Source organism: Aptenodytes patagonicus, chromosome 13 (genome assembly GCF_965638725.1).
Source record: "Aptenodytes patagonicus chromosome 13, bAptPat1.pri.cur, whole genome shotgun sequence".
Classification (NCBI taxonomy): Eukaryota; Metazoa; Chordata; class Aves; order Sphenisciformes; family Spheniscidae; genus Aptenodytes; species Aptenodytes patagonicus.
Genome location: NC_134961.1, coordinates 12,278,702 through 12,304,775, shown reverse-complemented (window position 1 = coordinate 12,304,775; position 26,074 = coordinate 12,278,702). Strand labels below are relative to the sequence as shown.

Sequence of the window (26,074 nt, the reverse complement as noted above, 5' to 3'; positions counted from 1 at the left end):
AGTGAGAGATTTTATCCTCACCTGCCTTACAACTATGTCTGAGCTCCTAGTCTTTGATGAAGATCTGAGTGTTTTGAGAACTTCGAGCTTAATCCAGAAGGCCTCTTGTAAACAGAACTCCCACTGATTTCAAAAGATGTTCCATATATGAAGGTCTAAAAAGATCAAGATCTTGGAGGGATTAACACTTTTAGTTTAAGAATTCACACATTTCAGTTTAGCAGTCAGAAAAACAGACACAAGCTACTGTATATGATTAATTTTTATTGGATATTTTTAAGGGAAGTGTCTGCTAAAGTAGAGTTTACAACATGGTAAATGGTCCACACAATGAAAAAAAATCATTAATCAGTGTTTCATTATGTTGCTAAGGCAATGAACAAATAATAGACGCTGTCAAGATAAATAAGGGACTCCTGATTTTCAAGGTTTTGGAGTGTCTTGTGCAGATTCATCCCAATTCTATCTTGTTTGGTCCTTTTGAACCTCTAAGACTGAACCATTTCCTGGAATTCTGCGAAAGAGAAGGGAATATATACAGTAGAAATATTAAAATTAAAGGATTAGGAGTAAAAGATTAGTGGCTTATCAAGAGATTTAGAATAGGAATGAACAGAAAACAATTATCTGATAGATGACCAGAGGAGAAGAAACATGTATGGAAGAGAGACATTGTCTAAACTTCCTCTTCTAAACAACAGATGGAAAGGCAGTGTTTTGCTGACGTTTATAAGGAATAATAAAATGTTCAAGGTAGTTTTAGCCTTCTCTCTGCATAATACTAATCTTGGGCAAAAATAATGGAATGGCTAATACGGAATTTGAGTAAGAAGAAGTTAAGAGCTGAAGTAAAAGAATGAAAAGCGAGTCCATGTGTCTTATTAGCTGTTTGTAATGCTTCAGCAGTTGAGAAGTGTTGATTTAGAGCACAGTCTAAAGCCAAAAACATTGTGCAGTTCCATGTGATATGATACTGAAGTATTGTGTTGTACAATAAGATATTGTTATTTGGAAGATCTTTTAAATGTTTGGCTTCTGTGAGTTAGAATATCTGATCAGTCGGGTCCCTTAACTGTATTAGTATATAGACTGCTTCATAAATCATGTGTGTTTATTCTGGCACACTTCCTAAGGAACTGGATTTAATTCCTTCCAAAGAAAGAAACAGAAGGGTTCTGTCTTCCTAGCGCAGTGAGCTAGGGAATCTGCACACTAGCACATTCCCTGCGTGCTATTCTCTAAGCCCCTTTCATGCTCGTCTAGGCAGCTTGCTTTTCTCACAGAGCAAGTTGCCATTGGCTGCAAGCCTTTTGTGTGAGTGTGTGCTTCCTGTTCAAAATGGGATACAGAAATACGGAGTTATGAGATCAAGAGGTTTCTGCACTGAGCAGCCATTAAATCACACTGGCATTTCCATGGGGTGAGTGCAATATGCTGCTTCCTAGAACAGCTTCTCCTTCCTATCTGGTCCTTAACCTGCCACTGAAGATAAATAGCATCCGTCCCCATGCACAGAGCCTGTTGTGGATCTCGTGTTGGGGTAGTGACACTTGATCATTCTGTTCTCCTTATGCAAAACAAACACTGAACTATGTGCTGCTAGCTCTTGCATATTGTGAATGATTTCACTGACTAGTGGAATTTCTGTTGGGAGGTAACTGCTGAAAATGAGCTGATGTATGTGCTGTTGATGCTCCTGTGTAGAGCTGGTTCTTTCGTCCTTGATTTTACATTTGTGTATTACAAGTGATGCTAGTGCTGCTTTACATCAGAGTAAGTGGGAGGAGAAATAAGGGGCGGCTCCTTTCGAAACAACTGGAAATTTGTGAGTGAGTGGCAATGAGAAAGTTCCTTAGGGCAGCCTAGGTGGGTTTTTTTTTACTTGCTTGTGCAAAAGGAGTTGCAGAGATGAACCTGTAAGATCAGGGACTGTTTCCGCCCTTAAACAGGTTGCTACTGCAAGGGTTTCAGTAAAATCTTTGGAGGTACATTAATGTACCATCAACATAAAAAAGAATCACACATCATTTACAACATACCCTGAGGAGCCTTATTCTGTATATAAATAAGTTAATACCTTCAGCCCCAATTTTACCATCCCCATCATGGTCTGCAGCTGCCAACAAGGTCTTGGTTTCTGAGGCGGTTAACACTCTGGCTCCACACTCAAACCTCTGAAGAAAATACCTAAGAAGAAAACAACTTTGATTATGATTTTCACAGAATATTAGTCTTTTACGCTGGCTGTATAATCAAACTGATAGCTATCTATAAATAAATTATTTACCACAATAACCAAGTCCTCCAAACACTGCTCTGTTTGACAAGCTAAATCTTAGTCATATATGTTTCTGCTTTGTAAGTCCAGCCCTGATAAAGTTGATTCTGCCCACTACCAAAATCCATCCCCCAGGAGTTATTTTTTTCTATACTGAGCATTAAAGGCAGGTATTTACTAATTTGTTTTTCTCTGTAGGGATTATCTACTTAATTACACCTTTCACAATCTGCTGAAGGTTTTATCAACGTTTAGCATAACTTGTGCTCACATTTACAGAACAGTTCTGGAAAGAAAAAAGTGCTGATCTTTGGATAGCCTCTAAATATTTAACACAGAAAATCCTTACTTGAGCTCATCTTCCTCAATAAAGCCACTTTGATCATTGTCGAGAATCCGGAAGATCTCCTTGAGCTGGCTGCTAGTCTTTTTAGACATCCCACTGATCTGAAAGAATTTTTTGGGACTAAAGGAATCTGGAGCTGAAAATAAATTAATAAATAAATTAACCCCAGACCACTGCATTCACTGTTCCTAAATGGTCTGAGGATGCTGCTTTGTTACATTTTAATTGTTCTAAACATGAATGATAGATAAAGCCTGTCAAAGAATGAATTTTGCCATGTTGCACCATACCCTCCTAAACATAAAAAAAAATCACATGGGGATAAGTTACAAACTGACAATATAAACCAGTCATGAACAAATATACTGTGACAGCTAAGTAAAGAGATTACAGAAATCTGTTTACAGTATGTGCATGTTCAGTATTCCTTTGGGACTGAATTAAACTTGCCATGTGTTACACAAAATAATAGATTTTTAGAGTTCTAATTGTTTTCTCACCTTGGCAGTCCCGCAGAGCAGCAGCAATATCAGAAGGGCTTAGAATGTCTGTAAGGCTCATTTTAAACCTATGCAAAATAGTATATTGGAAACAGATTTGTGAAATGCAAATGCATCTTACAACAAATTGCTTTTTCTGTGTTTTGAAGAATATTATATGGCTAACAAGACTTCTAAGGGTAGATGAATCTAATTGACCAAACTGACATCGCTGATATTCCTAAACAAATTAGAGTATTTAGTATATTACTTCCTTAAAAATAGCAGTGCTGAAATAATACTTTTTAATGAGATGGATTACGTAAATGATGTTGTGAGTTGATCAATTTTTTATCATTTACCTGCATCCTATTTAAGTACAGCACATTTTTAAACCTGTAACTGTTAATCTAATAATTAGTCTTTCTGGAATGCATGGCATCTGGTAATACAAATAACAGTATATGCAGTAGAAAAAAGGAAGTCAAGAAGGTTTGCTTCTGTTTTCTCCCCCAACAGCTCTGAAGAATAAAAAGAATAGATACTTATCTATATCAGGTCCATCCATATGTAATTCCAGCAATTAAAATAAAAATCTTAGAACAATGGTTATTGTACTTACTACTGGTGCAGCTCTGCACAGTAATCTAATTTGATTAATCTCAAGTCAGCTGCTCACCTTTATAGTTTTCTCAGCTAGGTAAAGGAAAAATAGCTGAAGAGATACCAGGCAAAATAGTAATGTTGGCTCTGGCTTGCCACTCTGGCTTATAAAGGATTCAAAAGGTGACAATAACCACTACTTAGGTTACTGTTTCATGGATCAAATGTTTGATTTGAGACCTAGCTCAAATTTCTTCCTTAACTAATTAAACTTTTCTTTCTATTTATATCCTAAGATAATATGGACAAGAAGAACAGTTTTTTTAGTAAATCCACTTGTGCTTAATTAAGTACAACTTTGCCATCAAAACATAGCCTTTCAATCTCCAAGTGTGCTGAAGTCTTTCAGTTAACCTCTGGACCTTAAAGTCGCTCATCGGAAGGTGACTCCAGCAGTCAAATCCTTATGAAAAGAAACTAGTTTGGTTTCCCTGAGTCTGTTGATCCTTTGGAATGTATAAAGGAAGTTGGAGATGAAAGATCAGAGGAGACAACGTGTCATTCTGACAAAGATAACTTGTCACTAGGATAGAGGAAAGCATGCTGGAATTTGGGGTGATCTTTCTACAGTAAGCTTAATTTCATATTTCCTGACCATTTTCTAAATTACAGTGCTGTCCCTAATCAGGGGTAGAACAGAAACCAGTGCCTTCAGTGACAGAAAAACTCTGAAACTAGGTAAAGCTGAATAAGCTAATCATGTTGGATTCCTTGGAAGATTATGTATCATCAGATGGCATACTTAATAATCTATTTTGAATATTTTAAATTACATGGAATCAGTAATAGACTTACTTGAAGTTGTATGAATCAGACTTTGTTAGTGTGGAGGTAGGTTTATATACATTTTACAACATGTGCTCTCACAATCTATTTCCTTAATATGAAATTAAAATTGTAGGTGTAAATAAGTGGGGGTTTATTATTATATTCAAGAGCATTAATTTTGGGAAAAAAGAAAATTGGGAACAGCAGATACGAGGTTTTCCTTCTCAGACAAAAATCTTATTTCCATCTTCAAGGGGGTTTATGTGGACAAAATTCTAGGATGAAGACCAATAAAAAACACGTGTATTTTGGTTAGTTTATCGTGTAACAGTCTATTATGGTATCTAAAGTAATGTTCTCCTAATACATAAGCATTGTTTTATTTTTTAATGAATGGAAATAGCATGGTATGCTGAACAAGTAATATTTTTTATAGTAGCAAAAGTTACAAAGTATGCTGTGGAGTAGAGTAGTAATATATCTAAGCCTTGGTGTAAGTTAATGGACTACAGTGGGTTTACTCCTGATTGGTTTAATGATGGTGAGAAAAGTATCAAGCACAGCAGTTGTTGCATAGCACCTGTTTGTCTGAATTTGGATAGAGAAATACAAGGTATAATTAACACAAAAAAGCAGGCATCATTTAATGATCTTTTTACCTTTTTTGCTATCTCTTTTGTTCGCAAAAGAAAGTGGCATAAATCACAAATAATCAGACTTACCTTTAATCCCAAATATCAGCTGTCTAGTAATGAAAGAATGCTCTCTTCTCTCTCTTTCAGTAGGAAAACTTTATAGTAATCTGGAAGAACACTTTCCTGTTAAACCTAAGAACCATGGGCTGTTGTAAATTAGTATTGTCTGATTAAAACAATTTGAACAATGCTGACTTGTACAAGTTGAAGATCTGATCTCAGATCTTTTGGTGTTCTTTCCATTTATCTTCTTCATTCAGTACTATATATTCATATTGCTTTCTGTCTGAGATTTGCATGATATTATGATCTATAGCAGACAGTGGCAGTGGGAATGAAGCGCATACTGTGCTTTCTACAGAATCATCCTGAATTAGCTTTCATCCTTGTAGGTACCTTTTTGCACTCTGTTGTGAATTTTCTCCTTTATGGTCATCTCAAGCTGATATGGGTTTTAACAGAAGGTTTTTTTACTGATTCTTCTTGACATTTTTACTGCCAAGATGTTTCTAGAGAAAAGGGTTTTTTTAGACCTCTGTGATAGTGCCATAGATGTCATTATTTATTAGTCTTCCTTTATTTCTGCTTGCTCCTACACACTGCTCATTGAACTGCTTGCTTTGTTTAAATTTTTGACTTGCCATACAACACTAATTATTAAAAGCTAATAAGAATGAGGAAATTGAAATGAAGTAGAGGAAAATGACGGGATCAAGGCGAGCAGATAATACTCAAGCTCAAAATATGTCTGCAACTAATTCAGGCATTGTATTAAAATATAAGCACCAAATGCTTCAAGAATGGCATCTAGTTATCTCACACACTCTGCCATGGCATAGAGGGTGCTGAACTGTTTTTACATATATTCAACAGTAGTAAAGTAGTCAGAATTAGCACTATATTAAAATATGATCTCAAATAAAAGTGAACTAATTGCTACAATAAGTTCACTATTCTTGCTTACAAAGGGATCTCTTAATGTTTGAAATTCAACACTGACAACAAAAGTTATGCTAATCCTGGCTGAAAGATGGTTTACAAAAGCCTAAAAGAGCTGAATTTCAGAATCGAGTTGATGTCACTGTATATTGATACAGGTGGGAATCTAGGGTTACTGGTTTTTATTTATTTATTAAAGACACTTCATCTGAAGTACAGGTTTCCCTCCACTACAATTAGAATGAAATAATCAGGGAGGAGTATATTATATAAAGGGGTGTTTTAATTAGATAATCTATTTTACAGCTAAATTATCTGCCTGTTTGTCTTACTTCTGGGGTATGTGTTAGCTTAGGTGATTGTAATCACTTTAGGGGTTCAAAACTGAGATCTATAAAAGAAATTTTCTAAAAGATATACTATGCAAGCAATGTAATGCTATGAAGAAAATACCTAATAATTCAACCAGAACAACAGCTGCTAGGTAATGGGCAGTTAACGATAGTGCAAAATCTGGTACAGAATCTGAGTATTGCACAGTTTCCAGGAATGTTTAGCACTTGTTCCTATGAAATTCAAGAAAAATTATTAATTTTTTGTTTGTTTGTTTGTTTGTTTTTGGTTGTTTGCTCTACTAGGGACATCTGAAAGTGCTATTGAGTTGTTCATCTGAAGATTTATGTACTTGTATAACTTTACTTCTGTTGTTTTCACCCAGGGTATCTTTATGCACAGTATATACAGGCATATTAAAGCCATTTTTTTTGGTTTCAGACTTCCAGAATTAAACTTGAAGGTGTAGTTCTGAGAAATACAGAACATTCATATTGATACGTTCTTGCTAAGAATCTAAATATATAAAACAACTGTTTTCAAATCAAGTACCATTCACTTCTCTAATAAGCAGAGGAAAGTTGTGTTTTGGTAAATAATTGACAGATTGTGGACTGGTCTTGTACTCTTTCTGTTCTGCTTGGTATAAAGTACAGAGTTAATTAGCAGTGGCAATCAACCAAAGACATGACTTCAAGCAGATGCAAAAGAAACATCAGCAGTTGTCTCAGGTGAGATCAGAGGAGAGGTGTTAACCTGAGACCAACTACAATAGTGTAAAGAGATGCTGTAGCAGCTGTTCTAAAACCCATACAACTCCATCTTTCAGCCCTGATTGTGTTAGGGCCAGAACGATTGTATCATGATCCTGGATAACAGATTCTGCCTTTGTAATGAGTTTGGCAGTAACTAAAATAGATACTCAGTAACCTGTGTGGTTGATCATTAATGTTGATGTCTCAATGGTGATGGCAGAGAATCTTAGTATGAATATAGCTATAATCATTGAAAAGGGCCTTTACACCAAAATGAGTTATATCCTGCCACTTCAAGTTGTCTCTTAAGGCACATGCTTTAATCATATAGAAGTAATTACAGAATCGGATTTGAATGGTTGCTTGGGCCATAGTCTTTTACCATATTTAACAGAGAAGTTTAAGAACATGGTTTAGTATTTGACTTTTTTGGTGTTGTGCATTATTACAATGAAGGATGAAATCCAGGCCTTGGAAGCCTCAGTCACAAAGCTTTCTTTCCCTGCAGCAAGTAGCGGATATTACCCAGAGCACTGAGCAGAGATCTGGGCTATAGAATCCAAGGTACAAGATACATCCTGCAGTACTGTGGGTCTGGAGCTAAACGGAGACAGGTACTTCTCTCACGTTAGGAGAAATGTCTTGTGTAGTTTCCCCAGTTTAACTTATGTCCTTATCATTCTGTGTAAATGAGATTGGTTTCTGTTTGAAAATGATAGCAGAATAGACTAGCATAACTGATTAATAGCGTAACTAATTCATAGAGACTGTTCTGATCAGGATATTTTTTCACTTAAAAAGCTGTCCTGGAAGATCTCTGCTAGCATTTGATATGCTATGTGTTTGTCTTTAAATGCACTTGCAAGTGCTTCAGTGACTCAGTAACACAATTTTCTGTCTCTGACCCTAAATGTAATTGTCCAAGATGTTTCTGCCTGCTGTCAACATTATAGACAGTGTCAGATGGAGTGATCTTTAAAAGTCTAAATTGTTCAGGTTTTCTGAGTATTTTAAGAGTAACTGTGCCCTAAGGTTGGAGGCTGTGAAATAATCTGGATGCTGCCTTTTGTGACTTGTAAAAGATATGTACAGTGGTACTACACTGTTACCAAAGGCTTTTTGCACATGGCTGTATTTCACTATGACCCACAGTGTAAGATGCCCTGGTAAAATAAAGCAAATAGCACTGAAGTGGTTCCAACTATTTCTATATTCACTACCTGTCCTCATTGATGTCAGTGGGATTTCTGCCATTAATTTCAGCAGTAGGAGGATGTATAACCCTTAGTGAGGTATAAAGTAAAAATACCCTATAATTAGAGCTAACCTTATCATTAGTAATCATCAAAAGTCACTTGTTTAGCAGAAATGGCCTTCTAAATAAAGGAGAAGCAGGTGTCTAGATTCAGGCAAGCGGTTAAAACACATGCATAAAGCATGTGACAAAATTCTGTTGACAAAAGGCAACCACATATTTAGGGACTCTGGTGGAAAGAGTTGGATAGAAACATTTGCAGAATACAGGCCATGGTCTCAGACCTCCAAATTTATGATTCCAGAAGAGTGTTCTTCACTTTCAGGGAGCTGTGTGGGAATGTATATTTATGATCATGCAGCAGTCTTTCCAGCTGTGGCCTTACAGGCACAATTTGAAGAGCTTTCTTAAAGCACATGATAAGCAGTTACAGAAATTGCACAGTACCTGACAGCCTGTGTGAGTGAGAGACAGAGAGGAAAAGAAAGAAAGAAAGAAAATGTATTCTTGTAGACAGAAAACACCATTTTCTCCACCAGCCTGCTTAGTGGTAATACTGAAAGAAGGAAAGGTCTAAAAACGTCTCTAGTCACAAGCTCTTCTTAACTTTCTGGAGTGATCACTGAAGCTGATATCAGACTTACCTTGTCATTAATTTTTTACTGTTCTTAATGGAATGGTAAGTGGTGAAATTGTCTTAGATTTGTAGACCTAGCAGGCTAATCAGCGTGGAAGTAAGTGTGGTTAAATAAAGGAGCTGCCTGCTAACTCAAAAGTTACCTGAGCTGCCTGTGCCTTTCTCTCTCATTTAGCCATTAATATTGGTACGATCTTCAGGTGACCCATATTACATGGTGAAAATATAAAACATAGTATCAACTGAGATACATAGCATTTTCTGATAATAATGAGAGCTTTTAGCCCTGCAATCAGACTTCAGTTACTAATTCCTCAGGATTTCCTTTGTTTTTTGCTCTCCTGAGATGACATTGAAATCACAAATATGAATTTGTTTGATGGATAATTCTTTTTTCACTGTTAAGGAAAATTCTACAATGTTAGGGCCTGATTCATTCATTAGAGTTAATGGAAATATATTTTTGGCTAATGTATAAGGCATGAACACATTATGAGTATTCATTAAGGTCCTGTAGATTGCTTTAGTTTTGTGTAATATGATGATTTCCCCAACATTGTGTTGATATTTCCTTCCTTCTTCATAATGTCTTATCATAAATGTTATGCATCAGAATCACTATAGCATTAGCAGATAATTTTGAAATGAAGATTTTTGATCTGCAAATACTGAAACATTTTCTTAAATAGCTCCAACAAATGCAATACGAGACAGTCATTGTACAGGTTTTTGCAAGATTAATGCCCAAGAACAGACTTTTCAAGAGTTCCAAATTTTTTGAAAAGAGTACATAGGAGTAACTATCATGTTGGAAGTATAATGTTCTGGATGGTTAAAGCCATCTAGATTTTTTAAAAGGCTATTTGGATGTCTTTATTTTTATCACATAGGTAAGCCTAAAAAACTCATACACCGTAGTGTCTAGTTAGGTACTGTTAGCAATTAGTTCATTTTTGTAACTAATTTGATTGTTGTGTGTGTTTGTATTATGACAAAATCGTGATGACATCATCACGCTCTTACTTTTCAACCAGAACCCTAACTTACTCAGTGCACAAGCTGGATGAACTTCAGTTAGTGAGCAACTGTTCAGAATTTTGCATCCTCCTCATTCCTTACTTCCAGCTTGCTGTTTCAATCTGCCTGTAAAGAAAAAAAGATTAATTTCTTAGCAGTTTTTTTATAGTGCTCTTCATTTTATTATACTTTCCTCACAAACATTTATGCATTTATTTTTACAACCCTGTGAGATGTGGGCATTACGTTATCCTCAGTTTTGAGATGGAGAAAAGCAGCAGAACATTTATTACTGGGGCAACGTGCCCCAATCTACCATTATGGAGCACAAGGGACTTGATTTTTCAAAGTGCTTTTCACATAGTTGTATCCAAAACAGCTCCCTTTGCCTTCAGTTGCATTTGTGAGGGTTGTAAAAACACATCTTCTCTAATTAGACTTCCATGCAAAATGAACAACTTAGAATTGTGGTAACAATTAACACTCTTTACATTGATCTTGCAAGAACTCATTTTAGCATAAATCATGTTGATATGATCAAAGGGTACCGAATCCCTGTTCTGGCTCTCTTGTGTGCAAACCTTCAAGTCTCATACTGACAGAGATGGGAACTCTGGGCTCCTGACTCCTACGCCTGTGCAGGTAGACCCATGTCTTGCTCCTTTGTATCTTTGTGCCATGGTGTGCAATTTGCCAAGTACAGCTGGTGTGCTGGATATTTAGTGCCATATGGATGGCACTAAAGGGCATTCAGTGTGTCTGCAAAGTGGACCCAAGAAAAGGTATTTATTCCCCAGCTGCAAACTAGCACCACAGACCTTTCCTGAGACCTCCATCCTGCTCCCAAGATCTGAGGCATAGGGTCGCATCCTTTGGAAAACAAATTATTAACATTCGGTGTTCAGAGATGATTTAATCTGGCAAAACTGAGTCATCAACAGAAGTGGGCGTGTGAGATACTAGAAGTGTTCTGACTTGAATTAGTTTAAGCGGGTAGAATACTGTTTTAACTTCTTGTAAGTGGAACAATAGTGCCATCAGGTGGGCAGGAAGGTGAGTGACTCCTTGGAGAATTTTGAATGTATTGCTATTTCAGTAATCTAGATTAATCTTGGATCCACTTGATCTTATATTAAAATTGACAGCTTAATTAGTGCTAGGTCCTGCCATTTAATTAGTGTATGAAACATAATCAGTTGCATAAAGAATGACATAAAAACGTATGGAGCATTAAATACACCTCTTGATTAAATACCACTGGTACCAGTTACCATAACCAGGTTTTACACCTGGACATTTTATTAAGTCTTGTTTTTTACAACAGGTGCTAGCTATTTATGCAAATATTGAAAATTAAATGGCCCACAGAGATGCTTTTAATTTCTTCTTCTCTTAATGTTTTTACTAATATCTTTAATGCCCAAAATTCAGTTGAGCAGAGTGGATTCCAATTCAGCCTCCCAGTGGTCTAAAGACCTTCTGCTTAAAAGATTGGGGAACGCGGTTTAAGTAGTGCTTGCACTACTTCACATGTTTTTGGGCAATATGAAATCACTTGCCAGCAATTGTTCATGACCTTCCAGGGTACAAAACGTGTAAATAAATAGTAGGCTTGCAATAGTAAAGATTGTTTATGGCACAGATATCTTGGTCTTTATCTTGACTGCTTGTTAAGATTTGACCAGAGCTTGAAACTCTGAAAAGGAAATAGCATTTTGTAGTTGCTCAGTCAAAAAAGTACTTTCTTAATTTTTCGAGTTAAAATGGGAAACTAATGATACTTCCTTTAATAATCATTCCTTAAAGGTAGCACATTGCATACTCATAATAATAGATACTTAAGACAAAGGAAGTGTTGCATTTAAGTGTCACATTGTATCATAGTTCAATAGTAAAAAGCAGTGAAATTATATACTGAAATTTTATAAATATATCAATTTAGGTTCCAGTCCTGAAAAAATCTCTGTAGATTAAAAAAGGGACTGACCACCTGTAGCCAAGGACAGAATACAGACTGGCTCCTATGTTAGATCCTCTCCACAATACAGAGCAGATCTGAGCACCTCAGAATCAGATCCATACCATCCAATGTATGGAGCAGGGCCACTGCCTAGAGCTAGCCATTAGGAAGTCTCAAAGGTATATATTGCTCCATTTAATAAAGGCAGTCTTACTGTCCACTCCAATTTTACCATCTCCATCACTATCACCTGCTGCCAGGAATGCCTTGTTGTCAGCATCAGTCACAGCTCTGGCACTGGCTGAGAAATTCTGCAGGAAAAGTGTGTTAAAGGTGAGAGGACAAATGAGCGAGATATACTCAGTACTGAAAGCATTTAGAGTTTATTATTGGTAATAGCTGTAAAATTCCAAGCCTGATTCAATTCTTAGGACTGTTTCAAAAGCTCTTTGTAAATCATTTTGAATTAAATGGCAAAACTTCCTCTAACTTCAGTGGGAATAAGGGTAAGAAAGTAAGAGGATGTTGCATCACAACATGTAAAAATCCTTGATGACATTTTGGTTTCATTGGATTAAAAAGGTGAAATTAAAACTCACTCTAGTGGCAGGATTCATCTTCCCTCCTGTGTTATCTTCCTTTTTTCTCCTAAGATGTAGACTCTTAAGAGTGGCAAGAATTTTTCTAACCTTACTTTTTAACTTCAAAGTCAGATGAATATGATCTGGAAGATAGACTTCATGGGATAGAAAGAAAGATGAGAGGAAAAATAGGCCTTTGAATTCAGTCTAGTAAAAAAATCTTGCAATAATAAAAAGCAAACTCTAGCAGAACTGCTATTTTTATCTTCACAGTCTGTCAGTTATCCCTACATGAAACAAGTATTTTCAGTGCTTTCAGAGTGTTTTCTTGTGATCCGACCTTTCCTTTGTTATTTGTCTTGCAGCTCCTTCAGCACAAGCACACACACACGTGTGCGCACACAGACACACAGGATTATCTGTCATCCAAAGAGACAGAAGGAAAGGGAGTATTTCTGATCTTATCCTGCATTTTTAGACAATAAAACACAAGCTTGTTGGTAACTCATTTTTTTATTTACTTACTTTAGTTCATCTTCCTCAATAAAGCTACTACTGTCCTGGTCAAGAATTCCAAAGACTTTGGTGAGCTGGTCTTTGGACTTGAAGTTGAGACCGACTTTGACAAAAAAGGTTTTGTAATCGAATGAATCAGCAGCTGAAATAAGCAGGAAGAGATGAAGAAAAGTAGTTAAAGATCTGGAACAAAAAAAATTTAGCTTTTTGGTCAAAAAGCAGCAAACTGTTCTGCAGTATGGTGAGGGTCATTATGAACCCCAGTCAACAATCTTTGATTTTCCTGAGTTTATGTCAGACTAATGGGATTTTTCCATCAATGATCTCTCAAACCTAGGAAGATAAATATTGACTGTGGTCTTCATCATGCAAGAACATACATTTGTAAATAGATACTTCACTCAAACATAAATTCACAGAACTTGGTAAGTACTGTGCTTGTATTGAAATCAGCAGGAGTTTTATTATTATTCTCTGAAAAAAACAGGATTTCAGCCTCTGGATTTTTTCATACTTAAAATTGCTGCAATGCACAAGTGATGATGGGTGCCTGTACCTTGGCTGGCAAAGTTTAAAACTTGCATCTGTTCCATTACCTTGCCTCCTTTTTCTCTTTTTGATAAAACAATTAAAGCTGTAATTAGCAAACAAACATAACAAGAACATCTTACCATGTACCCTGGAGAGGAAATCAATATTATACTGTCTAGTTCATCCTTTCAGCCTTTTCTGTTTCCACTGGAATTGGGACGTTGGGGTAGTGAGGACAAAGGAATTTGATGGATAAACTGAAAAGCCAGATTTAAAACATAAATGTTATCTTGACAGCTCTGTAGACCAACAGCAGTTTCAGCTTCTTGCAGGATGCCAGAAAGAGCCATGTCAAAGCTACTATAAAATGAAAAATAATATTGGGTAGAGTTCATACTGATCTTGCTCTATCAGCCTTTGATGCTGCCCCATGAGGACAGCCAGGTTTGATTAGTGGGGCAGTTGCAACCTAGGTCCCAGGGCAAACCAGGGGAGCTGCCCTGCAGGACCCGACTGTTCCCTCATTTAGTTAAGATACATCTAGTGCATCTGGCTTGCTGTTATCTCTAGTTAAGTCTTCAGGTGCACAGGCTGAGGACAAAACCAAATGTATTTATAGAACTGCACGGCATTTGGGGATCTTTGGTTATTTCCATGCATTTTTTGTGTGGATTATTGTGATGTCTTCAAAAGCTCCAGAGGAAAGATTGAGCTCACCTTGCCACTTAGTTTTCCCCAAGCCAAGAACAGAAAAAACTGTAAGGTAAAGGATCTGCAGAGTCCTCTTGACATAATTCTTTTTCAAATGACAGAGATAATGACTTATATAGACCTTAGTTAAGTCCTCTTGACCTTTTACAGAAGTCCTAGAGTCATGTGATGGCTCAGATGCCCCAGGGGATAAATTACTGTGGCTGACAAGACCTGCTAGCTAATCAGATTGATATTTATATCCCAAAGGAATGTGCATAGTGTTTTAAACAATATATAAGGTTTAGTGCTGTACAAAGTAAATCCTCTCAGCTTGCACCTATTTTTAGTCTAGTGAATGATTTTTGATCTGTGAATGAAAAAATAGATTTTATTGCTTTATGATAGCAACAAATGGACGTCTTCATGGTAGACTTTGACTCTTAAGGGCCCGATCCTGATAGGAATTACCCATGAAACATTACTCCTGCAATTGCCCTAATAGCCTTCAAATAATACTAATACTGATACATTTGTAATAGATATATCTGACATACAAGTAGAATCTCATGGATAAAAGTTTTAATTTTAAATCAGCCCAAAGTATTTTTAGTAAGCTGATATATAAGCTTAGGTTACCCAATTACTGAAATATGTACTTCAGACTATAAAAGTCTAACACTGAAGACATTTGTTCAGTATTAATTCATTGCATGGTGCACATTTTAAATCATCATAATAAATGTGTCCATTTATAGAATGAAGGTTGTCAGTTGTTCAGCAGCACACAGGAGTATGGATCAATTAATGGTGAGGAGTAAAACTGAGCAGTGAAATCTGTGATATTTGGTTCTTTCTTTCTGTACTGAAAAAATAAACTTCTGTAAGGATTCAAACAGAAGCTAAGCTCAAGCTGCAGCTTTTCTCATACTGGTTATTATTAGGATCCTCTGCTCAGCTATCTCATGAAATCCGTTGGAACTTAATGGCCTTGAGAATGGCTGAAATTGGCCAATGGTGTAAAAAGCCTTTGGGAGAACATTTCACACCCACACATACATAAACGTGCACAGAGTATCACTGTAGATTTAAATAGTATACTGAGTTATGCCATTACATTTAAAATAAAGCCTGACACTTGGTCAATGTAACGTAAAGCTGTTGTCTTTTCTTTCAAAGGTTATATACATGAAAATACAGACAAAAACCTCATCTTGCACATCTTAGTTTCCCTTGATCATTTCTTCAAGAGAAGAATGCTTAGGAGAAGCGCTAACTATATTATTCTAAACCCATGCTGTGTGATAAATTGAACATTGTGAAATCAAAGTTTTCTGGACTATATAAGATCAACTGAGCAAGTTACTTTTAAAGGCATTTTATCGTGAACTGGTGGATATATAAACTAAATGATCCAGTCTTTCCATTTGGGAATCTAGCTTTGCCTTTGTTTCAGATTCCTAGGAAATAATTGAGAGTATGGCCTGGGATCAGAGAGGATTTGATAATTGTGTCGGAATTGCTGAACATTCAAGAAATAATCCTTGTGAGAAGACCACATTGAGATTACAAAGCATTTATCGATAGAAGTTTTTGAGTATTTCTGTGGCAAACCAGAGCTTGCCTATAGATGGCACCAAAGACAGTCAAGTCCAGCTGTGAAATCTCTCCGGGACTACTTAGGGTGAGAGAAAACCAAGGAACTGAGAAGGAGAACAGGTTAACAGATGGGCGTTCGTGAGCAAGGAAGAGAAGAGGAAGGAACAGATATTTAAAAGAAAAAAAGTCTAGTCTTCCAAATCACTCGAAAGACTAGAATATAAACAGACTAAACTGAAATAATTCCAGAGGGCTTTCCTTTAATGATGATTAGGAAGAACACATTATTTCATCTGTCTAACAAAACCATGTTTTACTGTGTTTATTTTTATGCTGACTAAATATTACAGTCTGTTAGGGAGATCATTGCAAATATAAGATCAATTTGTTCTGGAAGCCTGGGAATTAGAGCAGAACGTTAGTATCTAGGAAATACCAGCTGATTAATATCTAGTTGTGATGAAACTGATGTGATTCCCTTTGAGTCAAGTATTTGCATATTCTACTTAGACATAAGTTCCCCTTTGAACTTAGGGTCAATAATGTCTTTGTAACTGCAGGAGAGGGCATTGTCTAGGGGTACCTTCTTTTCATATTGTAACCAATGTGGTGATCTGATTTTCTTTTCTGGAGCTTGATAGACAAAAACTAATTTTCTTGTTTTCATGATCGTAGGACATGCTGATAAGCAAATGAGAAGTTACGGAGCAGCCATATCCCAACTGCTAGATAGCGTGCTCTGTAGGCCTTCAGTACAGGAAGTGTACCAGAAAGTCCATGCCAATGTAATGGTATCTTTCTGTGCTTGCAAGCAAAAGTAATATGGAAATTAAGTTTCATAAAATGTGAACACTGTAAATTAGTTCATATTCCACAGCATCCACTTATTAAAATGTTCTAAAATATATGAACAATTAAGCATGAAAATGTTAGGTACATGTTTGTTCAGGGATTTAATCAAGATGTATCTATTTCAGTAACCCATTCCAGGAAATGAATCCAGCCTTGGCCCCCTCTGCCCACACTGTTTGCGTGAAGAGCTCTAGGCGCCTCTGATGATGCTGCATCAAAGATTTTCCACATGGGCTGGCTGCTAACTCAAAGAAGAAACTTTACCAGTCTGTGTGTGCAATGAATGTTCTGACATCCCCGTGCCCTTTCTGTGCTGTCTTGTTAGAAGGTGACTGTGAGATTTTGAACAGTTGGAGGACTGAAATTGAATCTGAAGTTTACAAATGGCTGTAGGCTGGGCTTTCCAAAGGAACATGAAGTTAGGAGGCAGCCAGCTTCCACTAAATACCAGGAGGTTTTCTCTTATGCATGATTCTGCTTCTTTATCAGGACAACCCAAAATTTCAGTTTAAGAGAGATGGTGGATTCAGTGGTTAGAGCACTAGGGTGGGTTTGGGATATTGGGTTCAACACCCTGGCCCTCTATATAATTCTTCTAAGAGCTTGTGTAGGACAATCAATTTCTTTGTGTTTAGTTCCCACTTAAAGAGATCATAGTATGTTTTATTTCATAAGAAGTATTGGGAGGATTAGAGATTAAACTGCTCATATAGGGTAATGAGGGGACTGAGGTGTGTCTTGAGAACTCACAGTCTTTGGGCTCGGTGGAACTCAGATCTGCCACTCACATTTTGGGTTGCTCTTTAATTGTAAATAAAGGTAAAACATATAAAAAACTTTTCCTTTATCCTGGGAATTATGAAGCAGTATTATACTAATTATTATACTGAGTAGGACAGTCTTACTCTAAACCTGAGAACAGGCTATCAGTGTGATAATACAGGGTGTTCTTAGACCCTTTCTAATTTGATGTAGCATAAACAATTTCTAACAGAATTTTGGTTTTTAACTGTGTACTCAGCAGTGTTTTATTTGTGTACTTCATTCATAAAAGCTTGATGCAGAGGATTTAATCCTTACTTATTAGATTGCTCAGAGAGGTTATAGGACCTCCATCCTTGAAGATACTCAAACTCAGCTTAGAGCAATGTGCCCTAAGTTGGCCTTCTGAGGAAGCAGTTGGACCAGAGACCTCTAGAGATCCTTTCCAGCATGAATTACTCTGTGATTCTGTACCTCAGTTGTGGTAACGTGATACCACCATTTGTCTCTTTACTACTTCAGACGGCATCCACATGGACATCCTGCAATCAAAGGATTTTTCCTTTCTCTAGCGCAATGACATTGTCAAGTTCAGAGAACAGTCCGTGCTATTCCCTAAGAAAATTGAAGGCTGCAACTGGCTGAACTTAAATTCATTAAAACGAACCTTCCAAGAAAACTTTACATTTTTGGAATTTGTTTCCTTTAGGTGGAAAATATTCTCTTCTAGTTTGGTTAGCTCTGAAAATGTGGATCCCAGTGCCAACAGGAGACTTAATAGGGACTAGGTGTTGTTTCTGCTGAACAGTCTATAGGCTTTTTTTTTAAATTGGGGACTTTTTGGAGTTTTATTGTAATTCATTCTAATTAAATGGCTGGGTGGTTTTAATAAGATTTAAAACTCATCTTCTTGCCACGAGTTACTGTTTAAGAACAGATTTTCTCATTAAAAAAATTCTCTTAAGTTTTACATAAAGTTGCAACATACACAAGAATTGCCTGAGTCTCAGAAGTACTTAATTCCCCCTTGTGGCAGCAGAAGGCAGTGATGTGCAGTTGTTTAGCATCTCTGAAATACAGGACAGGCCACTGTGTAGTCTTGCATTTCTTGCATTCCACATGAGTCTTTCAGATGTGCAAGGAATGCAGTACCAGGTCTGTCACTAATGGTATTGTGTGTGCCATCTGCTTGTGAACTAGTGACATGATATTTTAGTGATTAGCAGTGTGAAGAGCTAATGTATATATTACATCTGCATATTGCTGCAGATCTGGATTGCTCTGGGTTTTTTTCTTCAGCAGATAGGAAAATGCATAAGGTAAAAGGAACCAATAGAGTCTCATCATTATGCAAAATATTTCAGTGCTGCAATTAACAGCAGCTATAATTTAAGCCCAGATTTAACATCAAAGGCGGTGGGGATAGAATTAGGATTTATATTAATTATAATTCTGCCAAGGCTTCAGTGAGTCTGATTGCTAGAATTCCTCTTTTACATTAGCCATCTTAAATCTGCCCAACAGCTCTCTTACATGCCGGAGTATGAATGAGCTGTACTTGCCTCACATAATCATCTCGCAATTCATGGAAATGCCAACATTGAATGTTACATAAAAGTTCTAGAAGGCTTTGTTTCTGCTCTTCTTCGAAACAGCTGCCAAATTATGTTATAATTATCATTCCGTTTCAGCAGGGAGTATTAAAATGACAGTCTACTTGTGAGCTGGAACCACATCATGGTAGATGGGAAAGGAGACAACTAAATGTTGGTGGGGAAATTTCCAACCCACTCATCCAGAAATGCACAACATCTACTCAGTCTATTGAGCTCTGCATTTAACCATCAACATTATTTACTTTGTCCATTAATGAAGATGATGCTATAACTAGCTCTAAATCCTGTAAGACACTTATCAAAGGAAAGACTTGTTCTTAGTAATTTTCAGACTTAAGAAAATTGCTAATATTATGGATTATATAGATGATTATTCATATAATAAATGAAATTAATAATGGCCATTATTTAGCAATGTAACAGAGCTTTAAGGTAATCAAACAGCAAGACTGGCTGTTGTTTCATCTGTAGGAAACACAGAAATTCATAAATGTGGCAAAGTATTATTGTTTTGTACATATTAAGAGATAATAAGCAACATGTTCATCAGTCACAGAAAACCAGGCCTGTGGCCCATGTTGTCAGGGGACTGTGACTTGTGACAGTGTCAGAGTTGGGATTAGACCCTTCTCCTCTATCTCACAGCTGCCTTAGATTTCATGAAAGATAAATCTTCTCAAGGGAGAGTTACATTTTAGGCCATAAACACTTTCTGATGATACATGCTGTAGCCTAGTACTTCATTTTGTAAAATTACCCACAAACTTATTCCATGCTAATGTGTCAACTCTTCTTAATTTTTTTTGTCATATTCTCAGGGTTGGGACTTAACATAAATTATTTTTTGCTATCTTGTTAGCATTGCTTTTCCTCACGGATCAGAGAATGAAGCAGAAATAAAACTCAATGAAATCAGTACAATTAAGCCTTAAAAGATGTCACATTGTTTAAGATCATCAAAACCGTGTCTGGCTAGCCAGCGCGGTCGAGGAGGAGGATGGAAAACCTAAACAAAATTAAAAAAGCAGGGTTTCCCCCCCGAGTTGTTTTTTTTTTTTAAATTTTTTTTCTCTCCTCTTCCAGCCACAATTTCAACGTTATGAGTGGTTGAAAATCACAAAGTGCCTTCTTTACAATGGAAATGTAACAATACCATGTGACCAAAACATCTGTACGTTGCAAGATTTCTCAGCAATCCGGTGTGTGAACTTGATGTATGGGGAATTGTTAATGCCTGAAACAATATAAAAATGTACAAACACATGCTGAGTGCGAAGTGCTTGTTGGACGAGGTAATTGGAAGAGTCAGTCCAAGGTTGCCTTTGGTCTAATGCTGTTTATGCCTTCACCAGAGATTGGAATTCTGTCAAGGAAGAAAATGAGAAAGGCAGGGAATAAAACTAGATGAAAGTGGTTTTTAACATCTTTAGAAAAGATAGAGAAAAATGACTTAAACTCCTAGCCATGGAGGGCTCCCAGAGTTATTACAACACTGCACAAGCTACTGCTAAACTGAGATTCTGGGGGCGTAACAGATTTTTCACTCCTTAAAAAGAGTAAGTGCAGAGAGGAGGAGTGCGTCTGTAAATTCATATTTGTGGGAAATCCTGAGCTAAAGGTAAACTATCTTTAACCCATTACAGACTCCGATAATAGCCAAGGAAGCAGAAGGTGAATTAGGTTGAGCTTTCAATGTGAGGGATTTTTTGGTTTTGTTATTCCAAAGAAAAAATACAAGTAGTGATGTAATTTCAGAATGGGAGATACAATGGTGAAGGGCTAAGATCTGCATAATATAATGCCCTATTTGGGGCTCATAAACAGAAGCTGCAAAACCTGCTGCTAAAGCAAATTCCTCCAACAGTGTATCTCTCTCTCCTCCCAAACTCTGGCTAAGATTAGCACGTGTGTCTGTTAGAGTTATTGCCACCTGTCCTAGTTCAGCTGAGACAGCCCTGTTTTCAATGACTTCATCTCTAATATATGATGCATAATGTCCTATTTTCCTTTGCTGCGATTTCTAAAAGAGATATCCTGGCCAGTTCACATTATCCCTGTGAGGTTTTCTGTAGGAATTTGACTTAGTTTCTTGTAGAAGGACTGCCCAGTGAAATTTGTGCTTATCAGATAATTCTCCAGCACAAAATTCTGTGCTGCATTGCAGCAGCAGTTCTAGCCTTGAAAAACAATACCAGTCTTATTTTACATTACTGAATTAACCACTCAGTAATATTGGCTGATGTTTGATAGTGGTAGATGAAGAAATAAGTTTATGTAGGTGGAAGTGTGTTTAAAAATGAAAGTGTCATATGGCCAGAAGTGCAGAGCATCCACTGCCAAAATAGAAACTCAAAGAATGAATAGGTGTTCAGGATGTTTTAAAAATCTGTCACATTGAGTCTGTGGATCAGACACATGCCAGAATTAACCCCAAAGCTGTTATTATTGATTGGAAAAACAGGCTCTAGATTGGGCCTAAATATGCCATTGCTGCAACAGAGACCAAATGGGAATAAAGCTATGAAATAAAGGAGTATTCACTAGTATAAAAATTGTGGCAGAAGGTACCAGGCCAAAGTACTTGGATGTATTATTCATGCCACAGTTTAAATGCAACCCTAAATGCATGCATTTTAAAACACAAATTTTATGAAGTTTCCAAAAATCTTACCTTCCACTCCAATTTTGCCATCACCATCAGTGTCACCTGCAGCTAGAAAAGCCTTGGTCTCCGCGGAGGTGAGGACTCTGGCACTTGAAGAGAAATTCTTCAGAAACAGCCTGAAATAGAACAAGGGAGAGTGCTGTGCTTGAGTTTTATTCTCTGAAATGTCCTTGGCATATCGGTATTTCTGGTTTTCTTAAACCCATGCCAAAAACCCCATAAGGTAATGCCTGCTCTTACTATCTGAGGAAATCCACGCAAATTCAAGGAAAGACAAGGAACCGTGTTTTATTTTTAAAATAACAGCAAGTTTCTTCTAGGACACCAAGCAAGTTCAAAGGTTTACATTGTTTAAAGAAATACAACAGCTGAACAGTACTTACTGAAGCTCTTCTTCTTCGATGAAACCACTCTTGTCCTGATCAAGGATTCCAAAAACTTTCTTTATCTGATCAGGAGTTTTGCTGGATAACCCAACCGTGGAGAAGAAAGACTTGTAGTTGAAAGAATCATCAGCTGGAAGAAACAGATGTTGTTTAAATATATTCCCTTGAAGTTGCTACTACTGTATGTATTCCTTGAGAATACGTATGTCTTTTCTTAAGCATCAGCCTGCTCCTCTTTCTCTCATTCCCCAGTGCAGCAAAAAAGAAGATACAGTGGGTAATCTCCCTTTTTAATCACTCTGTGCCTGTAGTCATATATCCTTTCAGCCACTTTGAAGTTTTCTGCTACAATGCACATTCTGCTAAATCAGGATTTATGCAATGATGTGTCACATGCAATTAGTAATAAATATTTAGAGGGTGCTACTGTGGCTTACAGACCAACTCGTATAATTCTTACTTCATTTTTACTTAGTCCTTACTTTGGTGAGGAATTTGGAAGAAAAGTAAGTAATTCACAGTCAAACTACCTCTCTGAGCATTTTGAAAATTGGCTTGATCTTGCTGAGGAACTCTTAAGAGAACTGAGACTGGTCATTGCTTCACAAATGACACTTTGATTCTGCAAGCTGAGGCTTTTTTTCACATTTTGAAGGAAAAGGCTAACTATTTAAATATAAGTCTTTAACAGGTTTAAAAACTGACAAGAGTTTAGAGTTAAGCCAGACCCAACTGAAACTGTGGCCCTTTAATTGCCGCTCTGTGTTTTGGGGAATGTTACCCACCAAATAACCACTTGTGAGACTTTCTGAATTCAAGGGGCTATACTGTAATGTAGCTAGAAAGGGATCTCACGGGGAAGGAATCTAAGGGGAAAATGATAGGCATGTCATCTTAAGACATAAAAATGATATGCATCTTCTGGCTGCAGAGAGACCATTCCTTACCCTGGCAGCTGGAGAGAGCAGATTCAATATCTTTAGCAGAAAGGATGTCAGTGATGGCCATTGTTGAACTGTAAAATAAATTAAATGTGAGCTACTTAGTCATTAAAATGACTTCTCTACCTCTTTCATGGCTCTATTTGAAGTTTCTGCTGTGACAGTATATGATAGGAGAGACATTATTCATCTAATTGTAAGTGGAGCGTACTGTAACAGATGTCTGCAGCAGGTGCTTCCGCTTAAAGCTGGGTAATGAGGGAAGAATTCTGCATGCGGGAGTGTGGGGCTTCAGGAAGATCTGATGCCTGTACTGCACTGGGAGAGTGAATCTAAGGTGTCTAGCACCACAAAACTTGATGACTTCTGTGTGGGTTTTCCTGGAGGTGGATTATTACTCAATTAAAATTGGCTTATATTTACAGCATACATAAAAGATAAGGCTTAGTATGTCCCCTAGAACTATATCTGGAATAAATGTAATTGGAATTTAAAAAAATCTAGTATTATTATCAATAAATGTAGTGATCTTTTCAAAGAATGAAAATAATAGTGTAGAGTAATAATAATTTTACTCATTTCAAGGAAATCTAATTTTTGAGAGTAAGTTCCTCCTCTGTTTAGTTGCAACAATAAATGTAAATACACTATAAATTTGGCTTGCTGGGCTACTGCATCATTAAAAGACTACATTTCATCATAACTTTATAAAAAAGTTTTAAGTAGGTTGTGGTTTTTTTAATTCCATGTAGGTGATAATAAACCAGATTTTTATCCAGATTTTGGCATTTCAGTATATTGATGTCCTTAGAAGAGAGGTACTGAGACTTAATATTCATTCCTAGTAGAGTGGAGGAGGCGTTTTCTTCTGATAAAGCAGCATTTGACAAAAGATAGTCTTTGTCCCATTCAGCCACCAACAGCTGCAATAGTTTGCCAAAGCAATTGCTTAAGAAAATGCTACAAGGCCTGCATTTCTAGTCAATTTTTTAGTGTGAACATAGCCTTGATGCATTTACAGTTTGGTAAACTGCACACACCAGTGCAGACTGGTTACAATTTAAAGCTTGCAACATTACTGTAAAGTAGCTTCATGTTAATGAAGGAAGGGGAACTAAGACATAGAAAAGTTATTCTTGAAAGCCACAAGAGAACAGAAATATCTTTTCATGAATCCCTAACTGATCTTCAGCAACATTATTCTTTCTGTCTAAGCATGGAAAGCAGCATTCATGAGAAGGAAACCAATGCTGGTAACCATTTATAGTCTGTGCGCTGGTTTGAGATCTACACGCAGGTTTAAACTTTGCCTAAAATATGAAACGGCTGCCTCCGTACCTGTTGGTTTGCAGCAGAGGAAATTGTCAATCATTTCAGTCCCTTTCTGAATATCTCAGAAGGTGTAAGGAGACAATGGGACAAATTCACGTTGATGGCAATGGGTACTTCTCCAGCTAAGGCAGATGAGTTACTTTTGTTTTGCTAGCAACTATTTTGTGCCAGTGGCTTCTTGTGCAAAGTACTTCCCCCTCTCAGCACTGGGTGAGATAATTTGGAGCTTTGCCATTCACCTAATTCTCACTGCTGACAGGATTAAAAATGGGGAAGAGTTGAAGGAAAAGCTAAAAATTGCAGCATTTTTTACAAGGGGCATCGTTCCTGTCTTTTTCCATCCTGTGATCTGAATGCTGATTCTATTCTATGTTAGCTTGTAAAGATACGGCATGCTGTAAGCTGATATAAGAATAGATATTTTAATTGCATAGGCGCTTTCCATTTAGGGAGCATTTTGCTTTTGCGTTTCTTTTTCTGAAAGCAGAGGATCTAATCAGCTTACCTTTGTGGTCTTCTTGACTGGATAAGGAAGCAATCTGGTTGGGAGGAACGTACTTGCTGTGTGTCTCCAGCAGAGCTGAGCTTGCATATATATACTTTAAGTTGTATACCATATACAGATTTTAGATTTCAGCGTCACGAAGGGGGAATGGTGTCAAATGAACTTGCCTAACTAATCATCTTGCTCTATTTTTATCTCAAGAGAATACATATGATATTTGCAAACGAAACAAGATAAGTGGCCAGATAGGCGAAAAGGACAGTCTCATACTAAATTTCTTCTGATTTAAGCAGAAAATACCAACTTATCCATATGATGGAGGGCAGGGAAAAAACCCCACTATCTGATATGCTTGATCCGAGGAGTCAGATGAAATGAAGCACTACTAACTTCTGAAGAGATGCCTTTAATGAATGTTTAGATGTGATAACTTGTTATCTTATCTGTAGACACTACATGTGATACAGTTTCATCATTAGAGCACTAAACAAAAAAAAAATTAAAAATATCCTGTTCAAATATTGTTTGCATAGCAAACCATTTAGGGAAAATAATAGTCATGTTGTCTCCCAGAATGTCTGGTCTGTTGTTGTTTTGAAAAAAAAACCACACAGTGAATTTGTTGCTACAGGAGGTAAAATAATATTATGTCAATCCATAGGAACAGTTGGTTGGGGGAGGGTATTTCGTCTGGTATGTTTCCAGAGAAAATCTTAGAATTCTGCAAGGTTCTGACATCCTGTTTAGTCGCGTATGTATGAAGCAAAGGGGTTGTGATCTACCCAGCTGTCTCTGAGACAAAAGCCCCTGAGCCCTATGTGAAAGATCTTTGCTTTCAGAATAGAGAAAAAAATTTCAATAGCAGCATCACTGCAGGGAACAACATGTGAAGAATGTCTTTGCGATTTTGTAGCCTACCTTCTGATCTCTTTTAGATAAGTAATTTTTTTTTTTTTTTTAATTTTTTGGCCAG

General features: G+C 36.9%; 3 protein-coding genes across 3 annotated transcripts; all 3 read right to left on the bottom strand.

Moving 5' to 3' along the window:
- Nucleotides 1-448: 448 nt before the first annotated feature.
- On the bottom strand, nt 449-3,185 carry LOC143166473 (parvalbumin, thymic CPV3). Its single transcript, XM_076350845.1, has 4 exons — nt 3,125-3,185; nt 2,628-2,760; nt 2,078-2,187; nt 449-514 (listed from the first exon to the last, which is right to left on the bottom strand). The coding sequence occupies exons 1-4, from the start codon at nt 3,183-3,185 to the stop codon at nt 489-491; spliced, it is 330 nt and encodes a 109-aa protein (XP_076206960.1). The 3' UTR covers nt 449-488.
- An 8,650-nt stretch (nt 3,186-11,835) lies between these two features.
- LOC143166461 (parvalbumin beta-like) lies at nt 11,836-14,103 on the bottom strand. Its single transcript, XM_076350831.1, has 4 exons — nt 14,045-14,103; nt 13,232-13,366; nt 12,340-12,449; nt 11,836-11,861 (listed from the first exon to the last, which is right to left on the bottom strand). The coding sequence occupies exons 1-4, from the start codon at nt 14,101-14,103 to the stop codon at nt 11,836-11,838; spliced, it is 330 nt and encodes a 109-aa protein (XP_076206946.1).
- A 5,527-nt stretch (nt 14,104-19,630) lies between these two features.
- On the bottom strand, nt 19,631-25,184 carry LOC143166623 (parvalbumin, thymic). Its single transcript, XM_076351161.1, has 5 exons — nt 25,102-25,184; nt 23,271-23,338; nt 22,321-22,453; nt 21,944-22,053; nt 19,631-20,635 (listed from the first exon to the last, which is right to left on the bottom strand). Exons 2-5 carry the CDS (start codon nt 23,329-23,331, stop codon nt 20,610-20,612), a joined length of 330 nt encoding a protein of 109 aa, XP_076207276.1. The 5' UTR covers nt 23,332-23,338; nt 25,102-25,184; the 3' UTR covers nt 19,631-20,609.
- Between the last annotated feature and the right edge of the window lie 890 nt (nt 25,185-26,074).

Bases quoted from the DNA above. Each gene is read 5' to 3' on its own strand.
- LOC143166473 (XM_076350845.1), bottom strand. From the start codon at position 3,185: ATGAGCCTTACAGACATTCTAAGCCCTTCTGATATTGCTGCTGCTCTG. The intron at 2,761-3,124 runs GTGAGAAAACAA...ATTTATTTTCAG, and splicing joins TGCTCTGCGGGACTGCCAAG to CTCCAGATTCCTTTAGTCCC. The intron at 2,188-2,627 runs GTAAGGATTTTC...TTTTCTTCTTAG, and splicing joins ATTGAGGAAGATGAGCTCAA to GTATTTTCTTCAGAGGTTTG.
- LOC143166461 (XM_076350831.1), bottom strand. From the start codon at position 14,103: ATGGCTCTTTCTGGCATCCTGCAAGAAGCTGAAACTGCTGTTGGTCTA. The intron at 13,367-14,044 runs AGATAACATTTA...CCTGCTTATTTC, and splicing joins GTTGGTCTACAGAGCTGTCA to AGCTGCTGATTCATTCGATT. The intron at 12,450-13,231 runs GTAAGTAAATAA...CACCTTTAACAC, and splicing joins ATTGAGGAAGATGAACTAAA to ACTTTTCCTGCAGAATTTCT.
- LOC143166623 (XM_076351161.1), bottom strand. From the start codon at position 23,331: ATGGCCATCACTGACATCCTTTCTGCTAAAGATATTGAATCTGCTCTC. The intron at 22,454-23,270 runs GTAAGGAATGGT...TGTTTCTTCCAG, and splicing joins TGCTCTCTCCAGCTGCCAGG to CTGATGATTCTTTCAACTAC. The intron at 22,054-22,320 runs GTAAGTACTGTT...GTTCTATTTCAG, and splicing joins ATCGAAGAAGAAGAGCTTCA to GCTGTTTCTGAAGAATTTCT.